Below are 12,233 nucleotides of genomic sequence, written 5' to 3' on the forward strand. Positions count from 1 at the left end.
CTCCCCAGGTCCTGGGGTGGGGCTTGACCTTTAGTAGCTGACATACCCTGTGCAGGGCAGGTATACAGGTAGGGCAGGTATACAGGTAGCACAGGTGTTAGCGTTGTACCTATTTTACAGATGTGGAAACACTCAGTGCCTCTCCCTGGAAAAGCCAGATTCTCCCCGGGAGGAATTGCTTTCTGCCTCTGGGTTTCTGTAGAACTCAGTAGCTCCCAGGCAGCACTGGGCCACGGAGTCTCCCAGGACACCTGGTAAAAATCCAGACCCCTGGCCCCATCTCAGACCTGCTGAAGCAGAATCTCTGGGTGGGTCTGGAGTCTGAGTGGGTAACAAGCTCCTCAGCAGCTCCAGGTCCTAGGCAAGCTAGACCTGGCTAGCCTGATGGCGAGTTCACTGAGCACACACCTCTGTGTCCTCACCACTGGCCTAGGCCTGGCACACAGTAGATGTGTGGCACCTGTTTGTTAACTTGCGATTGCAGACCTCACTAATCCTGGAAAGAGGAATTCCACCCAGGCCCTGCCCTCAGGAAGCATAATCTCACTGAGCCTCCTTCGTAAGCAGAGGAAGGCAACACTGAGGCCTGTGCCTGGGGGCTAGTTTGAGACAGCTTCTTCCATGGGGGCTTTGGGGTCAGATCCACCGGAGTTTCAATCCTGGTTCTGCCACTTATCTGCTGTGTGACCTGGGGCAAGTTGCTTAACCTCTCTGAGTCTCTGTTTTCTCATCTGTAAAATGGATCCATGGGATCCTTGTGACAATTAGGAGAGAGAATGAGGGTCAAGTGTGTAGCCAGTGCTTTATAATTATTAGGGAGAATATGGGCTGGCCCCTCACCCCACCCTCATCTGGGGCTCTTCTATCTGTTCCCAGGCTTAGAGCACAGACAGAATGGGCTGTATGCTCTTGGGCAAACTCATTCCCCTCTCTGGGCCACAATCTCCTCATCTGCGAAATGCCTGCATTGGACCGGGATCACTGAGGTTCTCTTCCTGCCCAGGAGGAGTTTCCGGGTATTTCCCAGGCCCTTTGCATCCGTGCCATGTCCCCACCTCACACTGTGGATCCAAATCCTGGGCCCCGCTCGGCAGCCTCACCCTGTCCCTTGCTTCCCTCCTCCTGCCTCTGCAGGTCTTTGATGACTTCATCTTCATCTTCTTTGCCATGGAGATGGTGCTCAAGATGGTGGCCCTGGGCATTTTTGGCAAGAAGTGCTACCTCGGGGACACGTGGAACCGCCTGGATTTCTTCATCGTCATGGCAGGGTAGGTAGCGCGTCAGGCAGGTCCCAGCCTCGGTGCACGCCAGATAGAATTTAGAGAATCCAGGGCTTCTTGGTGATGGTGATGATGATGTGTGGGACCCTCCTGGACCCCCGGGGCTGGGAGGAGTGATGGACAGACAGTCGTTCTTTCCTCCCTTCCTAGGTTGTGTGTCTTCCAGCACCGCCAGTGGATACTGGTGTGTTTATGCTAATTAACGATCTGACCTTGAGAAAGTCACTGAACCTCTCTAAGCTTTCATTTCCTCATCTGAAAAGTGGAATAATAATAGTAGCTGCGTCAAAATGAGCACCCAATAAATGCTAGCTGGTAGGATTACTATCCTGGATCACTCATCACGCCAGAGACCAAGCACAGACTCAAGCACTTTCTGACTCCAAACTGTGGTTATTTCTACCAAGACACAAGCTGCCATCAGGGACAGGCCTGGTGACAGCTGAGCCCATCTGGAGCATCTCAGACCCTGCTCTGGGCCTTGTGCCTGCTTTCCTGGGGTCAAACTTACCCATGCATTCATCCACCGACAAGCTGCTTCCCAGTGTTGGTGCTGTCCTAGCTGCTGGGGGCAAGGAGGAGAGCAAGCCAGGCCTTTTCCTTTCCACTCCTGTCTCGGGGAGGCACCCACCTGCTGTGCCAGTGGGTGTGCCTTCCCACATGGGGACCAAGGTGCTGGGCAAAGCATGTGGTTTACTGAGAGCATTTTATGCCGGAGCCCGACTGAGCCAAGCTGGGGACTTGGGGGCTTGAGGGCTTCTTGAGGAGGTGATGCCGGAGAGCTGAAGGCTGAGGGGGTGTTAACCATGCCCAGGGATGGGTCATTAGGGCAGGGGAGAGAGGAAAAGGCTGGAGGCTGTAAGCGTGCGTGTGAGAGAGATGTATGAGTGTGTGTGTCCGTGTATGTGTGCAACCTTGTGCCATCGAGGAGGTGTGACCGATTCAGTAGACGCGTGGCTGAGACGGGCAATCAGGGCATGAGAATCCCACCAAGGATCTGCTAAATTCCACAGATACGCTCTGAAGTGAGGTGATTTGTTTCACTAGGGTTTTAAAAAAGTTACACTACTTCTAAGCTTGCTTTCCCTCCCCTCACTCCCTCCCATTCCTTCTCCCACTTCTCTCCCTTCCCCCTCCTCACTCCCTCCCTCTCTCTCTTTTTCTGTCTCTTTCTTTCTTTCTCTTCCTTCCTTCCCTCCCTCTCTCTTTCTTACTTTCTCTTTCCTTCTCTTTTCTTCTTTCTTTTTCCTTCTTTTTCTTTCTTTACCTCCCTCCCTCCCTCCCTCCCTTCCTTCCTTCAACTTTTTTGAGACAAGTTCTCACTCTGTCACCCAGGTTGGAGAGCAGTGGCGCAATCACAGCTCACTGCAGCCTTGACCTCCCAGGCTCAAAGGATCCTCCCACCTTAGCCTCTTGAGTAGCTGGGACTACAGGCATGTGCTACCAACCTTGGCTAATTTTTCTTTTCTTTTTTATAGAGACATTTTTCACCCCAGATTTTCTTGCTTTTCTTTTCTCACTATGTTGCCCAGGCTGGTCTTGAACTCCTGAGTTCAAGCTATCTTCCCACCTCAGCCTCCCAAAGTGCTGGGGTTACAGGTGTGAGCCACTGCATCTGGCCTCTCAGCATCTTCTCTCTGTCACTGCATTCAGTCACTTAGACCTGAATGGAAGCTACTCTGGTTTCCTGAGCACTGTATCCCCCTCTTAGTCACGTTCTTCATTCTCATTGTCATTCTGGTTTGGCTGGAGAACATCCTTAAGTAGATTTTAAGGAAAAGATATTTGGATAGCATTATTTTTCAATCTTGCCTGTCCAAACGTGTATTCCTCTGATCTTTGAGTGTGGAGGACAGTTATTTATGCTGTTCTTGAGTCAGAACCCTGCACATATCCTGCCATTCAAACCTACACTATTGTATTGTAGGTGAGTCCAGTACAGGTCTGGTTCCTCTTTCTTGGAAGGTGACCTGCTTTTTCTGGACTAGAAGCATGTGGACTTTTCTCTTTACCTTCAGAATCAGACCTTTCTCTAGGGCAGATCTAAGTGAGACCTTAGAGAACTCAAGACTGGTGCTTTTGGCCATGTGCAGTGGCTCACTCCTGTAATCCCAGCACTTTGGGAGGTCGAGGCAAGAGGATTACTTGAGCCCAGGAGTTTGAGACCAGCCTGGGCAGCATAGTGAGACCCCCATCTCTACAAAAAACAAAAAATTAGTTGGTGTGGTGGTGCACACCTGTAGTCCCAGCTACTCAGGAGGCTGAGGCAGGAGAATTCCTTGAGCCCAGGAGGTTGAGGCTGCAGTGAGCAGTGATAGTGGCATTGGACTCTAGCTTTCAACAAAGTGAGACCGTGTCTCAAAAAAAAAAAAAAAAAAAGACTCACGCTTTCCTTCATCTCAGAAGAAAGTTCTTCCATCTCTTTTTTGTCTATGGCCCATTCTTCTCTGCTCTCTCTTTCTGGAATTCGCGTTATATGGATGTTTCTGTCCTCTATCTTTTCTCCATGCCTTTCCTCTTTTCTTTCACAGATTTTGTCTGTAATATGAGAGAATTCTTTGACTTGGGCTTCTGAATCACAAGTGGGCTTTTCAGCAATGTCCTTGCCCCATTACTGTCCCTGCGGAATAATTCATTTCCTCGGTGTCTTTTTAATTCCCAAGTACACTTCTTGTTTTTGGATTTCTTGTTTTTCAGAGCACCTTGTGCCTATTCTTGTTTTATGGATGCCTGTTCTTATTTTATGGATACATTATTCACCTGAATCTCCTTATATACTAATTAGGCTTCTTAAAAGTCTTCTCGTGATTCTGGAAGTAACCCTGTGTCAAAGTATAATTTCTGAAAAGGTAAAAAAAAAGTGACCCTTACACACATCTTAGAATCAACATATATGGCAAATTTATCCAGCTTGTTAAGGAGTAGGAACTCACCAGATGGTAATCAGCAGAATTCGGAAAACAGACATTGGAGAAAGGATGCAGGAAGAAATTGAGGTTGGAGTCAAAGCTGGTTAATGACCTACAGGGTAATAAACCATAACTTTTGGGGTTATCTTTTCTTTTGGGCAGAAATCACATACATTTCTGCCAGATAAAAATCTACAAGTTAATATGTAATTTCACAGCATCCAGACCTTTAGTGAATGGGAAATTGTGAATCAAACAAAGGTATATTCCCCCTGGATAGTGAAATAATCTTTAAAAGGACTGTTAAATTATGTGCAAAATGACATTGTGAGAAATAGTGCCCTCTCTTTACCATATTTCCAAGTTCTAGGATAATTTTTCCTAACTCTTGTTTCCAGGAAGTCATTTGTTCTGCTGGCTCCACTGTCTGCCTCCCGTGGGCACCCCCACGCTGCCCTTTTGACTTGAAGCCTTCTGTATCGCTTAGCGATTGTTTCCTGTCTGCTCGTATTTAGAAATAAAGACAACGAGGCTCTAAGCTGAGCAGGGCGAGGAACTGCCTAGCTTCAGCATCATGGCGAGGTCTCAGTTTGACATGTTCTCTTGGTCCCGGAGATGGAGGTTGGATGATGCTAGGTCTGCAGTCTAGCATCCTTGGGAGATCAGGGAGGGCTGGGCATGGGGCTGACATGCAACGTGTGGAGTCGCACAGGGCCTCCATGCTTGGGTCTGCACTCTGTTACCGCACTCTGCTATTTTGAAATTCTTCATCATTTATGAACAAGGGTCCCTGCATCTTCACTTTGCACCAAGCCCCACCATGATGTAGGTGGTCCCAACTGGGGGACAGATGCAAAGGAGACTTTTTTATTTTGAGACGGTTTCATTCTGTCACCCGGGCTGGAGTGCAGTGGTGCGATCACAGCTGACTGCAGCCTCAACCTCCCTGGACGCAGGTGATCCTCCCACTTCAGCCTCCCAAGTAGCTGGGACTACAGGCACGCACCCCATGCCTGGCTAATTTTTTTAGTTTTTCATTTTTTTGTAGAGACAAGGTCTCACTATGTGACCTCCTGGGTTCAAGTGATACTCCTACCTTGGCCTCTGGAAGTGCTGGGATTACAAGTGTGAGCCATCACGCTCAGCTGACGTTTTTGCTAGAATCATGAACACTCACTGCCCAGCTATGTGCTGGATTCCGGGACTCAGGTGGACAAGACTACCCTATGCTCAAGGTCATTCCCATTCTTTGTGCTCAAGGATGGCGTAGGCGGAGAGGACAGGATGGGGAGTCACAACCCAGGCTCCAGAGCCCAGCCCTCCAGTCCCGCTCCCACCCAAGACCCGTCCCCAGAGCCACCCACCCATCCCTTACAGTCCCACCCAGGCTTGGTGCTATAAATGTTCTGTTTCCCAAGTAACCAGCCTGGCATCCCAAGGATGTTTCCTCCCTTCCTGCACCTCCCCTTCCCCTAATTACTTACTAGCTCTTTCTTCAAGCTGTGGAGGCAGGCATAGCACCTCCAAGTTGGAAGGTTCCTTAGAGGTCACAGCCTTCATCTCCACATCTGATGTAACCCTCATGGCAGGTGTGTCTGAGACCCGGGGCCTGCCTCTGCTCCCAGTCTGCCCCCGCAGGGAGTGCAGTGCCTCACCAGGTGGCCAGTCTCAAACTGGGACAGCCGAAAGCACTAGAATGCTCTTTCACGGAGCTGAAACTGATCTTCCTGTGGCTCCCACTGGATGGTACCATTCATTCATTCACTACATCAGCATTTATTGAGCACCTACTACATGCCAGGCCTTGTGCAGGTTAGTGGGGGCACAATGATGAACAAGACACACCCTTTGTGATTTCATGGAACTTTTAGTTTGGAAAACAGAAATAAAACACATCACTACAGCTAAAGTCTAAATTCAGACCCATGCTGTTGTTGAGAAGTATAGAAAGTCATCAGGTCGTGGAATGGGGCCCCGATATTGATGGGGGGGTCACTGTATATCGCCCTGAGGGACATATCTGAGGGTGATAAGAGCTGGCCAGGCAGAGGGCTGTGGAAAGGGAGTTTCAGGCGGGGGGAAGCATGGGGGAGGCCTGAGAGGGCCTATGCAGAAGGGAAGGGTGAGTGACAGGGGATGCTGAAGCCCAGGGTTTCTGTGAGGTGGATGTTAAGAGACAAGGTCAGAGAAGGGGCAAGGCCTTCACTGCACAGGAAGGGCCCAGAGGCTGCAGTGATGGCATCACTGATAAACTCGCAGCTGTCCTTCGGGAGTTGGGGGCGGCTCCTGTCCTCCTCAAGTCTCCCCTTCTAGGTGAAATGTCTCCAGCCTTCCCACCATTTGTCAAAGGACAGCATTCATCCCTCACCTGCTGGACTCACTTCAGGCTGTCTCTGTCCCTGGCAGGAGGACGGGATTATGGGGTAGAAAGAATGGGTGGCCCTCTCCCCAGTGAAGTGCGGGACTGTGGTGATCTGGGGAGTGGCTGTGCTCCCTTTTGCCATCAGGTCATGTTCACTCTCCAGACCAGGTCTCTCCTACCCTGGAACTAAAAGTCGGTGATTTTTTAAAACCCACATGACAAACTTTGCACTCATTGCTGTTGATTTCATCTCACAGTGGCCTCTTGGAGTCCTGACGCAGCCACTCATTCCAGGTACTTATGCAGCTCAGGACGGCAAGTCTTGTGGCACTGCACTAGACTCTTCCAGTGTGTGACAAAGCCCGGGCCATCAACTCTATTCATGTCTGGTTGAACTCAACTCTCTGTCTTTCTTTGTTTTTCTTTCTCTTTCTTTCTTTCTTTCTTCTTCCTTCCTTCCCTCTCTTTCTTTCTCTTTCTCTCTTTCCATCCTTCCTTCTTTCTCTCTTTTCCTTTCTTTCTTTCCCTTCCTTCCTTCCTTCTTATTCCTTCTTTTTTGAGACAAGGTCTCTCTCTTTTGCCCAGGCTAGAGCACAGTGGCACCATCTTAGCTCACTGCAACCTCTTTCTCCTGGGTTCAAGCAATTCTTATGCCTCAGCCTCTCGAGTAGCTGGGATTACAGGCATGCACCACCGTGCCTGATTAATTTTTATATTTTTAGTAGAGATGGGGTTTCACCATGTTGGCCAGGCTGGTCTTGAACTCCTGACCTTAAGTGATCCACCCACCTTGGCCTCCCAAAATGCTGGGATTACAGGCATGAGCCACTGTGCCTGGCCAAACCCAACTCTTTGTTTTATCATTTAAGCTACACTTTGCTGCCTCTGTCCATTAGGAGGTCATGAACTACTTAATCACATTCTTGTTGAACTTGAGATGTTCTTTAGCTGTGTGTCTCCCTTGCTGCATCATGCTGGTAATTCTATCTCCTCCTCCCGCCAGAAACAAAATGGCCATTGCCACCTGTGGGGAGGAGCCTGGCCACCTCTGTTAAAAACTTCCCCAATAATTCTGATGCCTGGTCTCTGGGGGTGAGCCAGGGGTGGAAGGTGAGGCTTCTGGGACCTCACCAGAAGGAGGCTTGCCAAGGACAGCTGGTGCGGGCCCTGCCTTGGATAAGTACAGAGAACAGGAGCCACCTTACATCTGAAAGACTCCGAGAGCTTCTGACCATGTGGAGAATGGAATAGCTGAGGGAGGGGTGTGCACAGATCGGGAATGGGCAACCGCCGCACTCCTTAAACACATGCACAGCCTTTCACCCCCTCACAATGCTCCTCCAACTTCAGGGAGCAACAGGATCACTGGGGCATGTGATAAAATGCGGATTTCTGGGCCTTAGCTCAGGGATTCAGTACTAGCAGGCATGGCAGAGCCTAGAAATCTGCATTTTAACCAAATGCCCAGGTGCCCTGATATGGTCTGTGGGCCACCTATGGAGAAACTACAGCTCATTTGACTGTCAGAGTAGCCCCGAATCAGGAACACTGAAAGGTAGAAGTCATGATTCCTAGTCTGGGTACCACAGGAAGGGGAAGAGAAATAGGGAGGGCTCCATCTCTGCATCTGTGTCCAGGACTTGAATAATTCTCGTGACAGGTAGAAGTACTTTGTGAACAGAACAGTGGGAACTCCATGTAAGAACTTCTGTGATTGGCCAGGCGCTGTGGCTCATGCCTATAATCCCAGCACTTTGAGAGGCTGAGGCAGGCAGATCCCCTGAGGTCAGGAGTTCGAGACCAGCCTGGCCAACATGGTGAAACCCCATCTCTACTAAAAATACAAAAATTAGTCTTGATTTCATGGTGGGCATCTGTAATCCCAGCACTTTGGGAGGCCAAGGTGGATGGATCACCTGAGGTAACGAGTTCGAGACCAACATGGTGAAATCCCGTGTCGACTGAAAATAAAAAATAAAAAATTACCCGGGTATGGTGGTGGACACCTGTAATCCCAGTTACACAGGAGGCTGAGGCAGGAGAATTGCTTGAACCCAGGAGGTAGAGGTTACAGTGAGCCGAGATCGTGTCACTGCACTCCAGCCTGGGTGACAGAGCGAGACTCCGTCTCAAAAAAACAAAAAACAAACACAGAACTGTGATCAGTTGATGCAGTGGTGTGTGCCAATTGTTCCAGCTACTCGGGAGGCTGAGGTGGGAGGATTTCTTGAGCCCAGGAGTTCGAGATCCGTCTGGGCAACATAGCAACAGCCCATCTCTTTAAAACATTTTTTAAAAAAGAATTTCTGTGATCATTGATAGTATTAATAAAGATACCAGTAACATCAGTAATTTAGCACCTTGGCTAGAGGGTGAGAAGGAGAGGCCAGGTTAGGACTCATTGTACCCTGGGCTGGGTGTGGTAGATCTTGCCTACCGAGGAGGCCGAGATGGGAGGATTGCTTGAGCCTGGGACGCAGAGGTTGCAGTGAGCCAAGATCATGCCAGCCTGGGTGACAGAGTAAGACTCTGTCTCAAAAAATAAATAAATAAATAAATAAAAAGGATTTATTGTATCCTGGAAACATGGTCTCTGGAATGCCCACTGGGGACAGCTTCTCCAGCCTGATTCTTACAGGCTCTTGGGAAACAAAAAGCCACTAAGAATTGTTCCTCAGCTCTGGGCTAGGGCTTTCTAGAAAGATCAGACAGATATGTCCCTGCTGAGGCTGCTGGCCAAGAGTTCCTTTTGTCCAAAGTGCCCCATCAGTGGAACTTTAAAAGGCAAAGGGAATTGAATCCTCTGATGCTTCCTCCAGGAGTGTGATAAAAATAAGGATACCAACTGCTTAGTGCTCACAGTGGGTCTGACACTGTGCACCATCTTGTTGAATGGTCAGACAATCCCTGGAGGGCTGTGGTCAGTTCCACCCCACAGACGAGGCACAGTGACAGAGAGTAACTTGCCTGAGGTTGCAGGCTGGTAAGGGGCAGAGTCAGGAATTGAACCTTGGGAAGTTGGCTCCACCAGTTAGGATGGAGACCTGGCTCAGTGTAACTTGCTGGGTGTATTTGTCAGGGATGCATTTGGCTGCAAGTAATAGAAAACCCAACTCACAGTGGCTCAAGCAAATCCTGAATCCTGAATGTGTATCTCTGACATAACACAAAGTTCTGGTTACTGGTGATAGTTCTGCAGTGTGGGGGCTGACATCCTTGTGATTTTCCAGGCCTTCCTTTCATGGTCACAAGGCAGCCACTGAAGCCGTGGGTGTCATGTCTGAATTAAAGACAGGAAGGAAGGGTGAAGAGTGATAGGGCATGTCCACTTGGATCAGGAAAATGAGATTTTCTTTCCAGGATCCTTCCCTTCCCTAGTGCATTTGGCCAGAACTGGGTCTGATGGACACCTGAGCTGCAGCGGGGCTAAGAAAGCAGAAAACATCATTGAACCTGGCTAAATCAAACAGGAGTTGCCCCTCGGGGCCGGGCAAGATCAGAAAAGAGAATGCACATCAAGGGGTTGGCGGGGGGGTGCTCTGAGTCAGCCACATTCTTCTCCTCGAGCCTCAGTTTCTTCACCCACCCTTTACCAAAGCTGTGGCTCTACCGTGTCTCCAAGCCGTGGTCAGAGCTTCTGGAGCTCTGCCCGTGCCGACTGGGCAGGGGTAGAGCTCTGCTGAGATCTCTAAAGTCAACACCAACCTATGCAAGCTCCACAGAGCCCAGCGCCTGCCAGCAGATCCTGCTGTGGTCACGGGGATCAGAAGGTGATCACTGGGATACCCAGAAGCCTTTGGAGCTGGCCTTCCTGCACTGCTCTGTGTACACTATTGGTAGGTAAGGAAGCCCTCCAAACGTCGTGAAGTTCAGGGCACCCTTCTGGTGTTGTCATTGACTTTAAACTCTGATCTATCCTGGACTTACAGGTTTGTCTGCCCTGCGGATGTGGATGCTCGGGTGCACTGGGTGCTCTGAGGGCAGGGCCAAGGCTAGTCATCATCCTGGAGTCCCCAGAGCTGTGGCGGCATCATTACATGTTTGTTTCCTGTCTGTTGCACCCAAGCACTAAAGAGCTGGGGAGAGGGTATCTGGAGCCATTTTCTTTAAGCTGAGCTCCTGTTGGGTGAGCGTGGACCGGGGAAGGTTCCTGGGGGAACCTCCCATTTCTTATTTGCATATGGGATGGGGTGGGAGAAAGGGTGATGGTCACTGTGGAGGCTTGTTTCCTTGGAAACAGGATGGTAGCTGTCATCTGCTATGTGGGGGGAAGTCACCAGAGATTCTCTGGCCATGGGTTGAGGTGCCTGACACCAGTCAATAATGAATCGGGAAGGACTCTGTTACATGGGAGGGGAACTCTGGTTTAAATGAGTCTACATCTTCTCTACTGAAAAGCCAAGGGGTCTACAGCTTCAGGGCCCGCTTGCTCTAGAATCCTGAAAGATGTCTCTAGACCCTGTGTGCTTCCATCCCACAGCTCTGCTGGTCTGTGCTGACTTCCATTCCTGGAGCTCTCTCTGTGGCAGGTTGGTGGCAGGCAGCTGGGGCTCCGAGCCCATTCCCTCCAGTTCAGAGATGCCTTTCCTTTCCCAGCAGTTCCAACCTGTCCTGGAACTGAGCCTCTTTGGCCTAGATTGGCTGGCATGGGGCACATTCTCATCCCTGGGCCAATCACTGAGGGTGGAGTGGGCAGAGCTCCTATAGGCCAGATGGAGGTGAAGGTCCACCCCCGGCAGGATGTGTCAGCCCTGCCCCTACCACGTGGCTGAGGGTGGGAAGGCTGGACAGGGAGGCTGGAAAGGGAGGATCCGAGGCCTGGCCTTGTTACTCTCAGAATCCACGAGGGCACCCTGTCTGGTGGAAACCAAGCCGTTTAGGTGGCTTACCATGAACTATCATTTACTGACTGAGCTGGGCTCCTTTACACCCATGATGGTGTTATATCCTCACAATCCCTAGAAATTAGTATTGTTAACCCCATTTTGCAGCTGAGAAAATGGAGGCTCAGAGAGGTTGGCAGCCTGCCCAGGACATGCACAGCCTTTATGGAGCAGATCTGGGATTGCTCAGGTCTGGCTGCCTCCAGGGCTCGTGCTCACCCATGACATAAAGGGGTGGTTCCTTCCGAGAGGCTGAAATGTAAGTAGTTGATTTGCCTCTGAGGACTTGGGAAGCCTCACTAGCCCTCAGAAAGCTGTGAGGTGAGTCCCCTGAGAGGAACATTTCCCCCAAGCTCTGGCAGAGCCTAAAGCATCTCCACCCCACACAGCCCACTCTCTGGTTCCCACCTGCCATGCTGCCAAGACTACTCTAGAGTAATGGAGCTAAGTTTCACGGGAGGCAGACATCATGAGGCATATACTAAAATTGTTCATTGTTTATCTGAAGCTCAGATTTAACTGGGAAGCTTCTATTTATCTGGCAACTCTACCCAGAGATAAACCACTGGAGTAAAGTCACCTGAATGGAGGCTTGGAGAGAGAAGGTCCAGGTGTTCTGCCACCGAGGTTCCCAGAGCTGCCCTGGTTCCCACCTGCCTGGGTTCTGTCTTTGCAGCCCCATCCTTCGGCTTTGTGGCCAACCCAGCATTCTTCCCCCAAATCCCCTCTGTACTCTGAGCTTGGGCTGAGTTGGTTTCAGAGCATCTGTCAAGTGGGCTTAATAACCTCTTTTCTTTGG

General features: G+C 50.2%; 1 protein-coding gene across 2 annotated transcripts in view; it reads left to right on the forward strand.

Moving 5' to 3' along the window:
• CACNA1I (calcium voltage-gated channel subunit alpha1 I) overlaps positions 1–12,233 on the forward strand; it is a 123,315-nt gene that overhangs the window by 38,439 nt on the left and 72,643 nt on the right. For both annotated transcript variants that reach the window (XM_064368063.1, XM_021668753.2), the window contains one exon: positions 1,135–1,268. In XM_064368063.1, the coding sequence (XP_064224133.1) occupies positions 1,135–1,268 (134 nt within the window). The remainder of the gene's footprint in view (positions 1–1,134; positions 1,269–12,233) is intronic.

Source organism: Aotus nancymaae, unplaced genomic scaffold (assembly GCF_030222135.1).
Source record: "Aotus nancymaae isolate 86718 unplaced genomic scaffold, 86718_ANA_hifiasm-v0.15.2.pri h1tg000076l, whole genome shotgun sequence".
Taxonomy (NCBI): Eukaryota; Metazoa; Chordata; class Mammalia; order Primates; family Aotidae; genus Aotus; species Aotus nancymaae.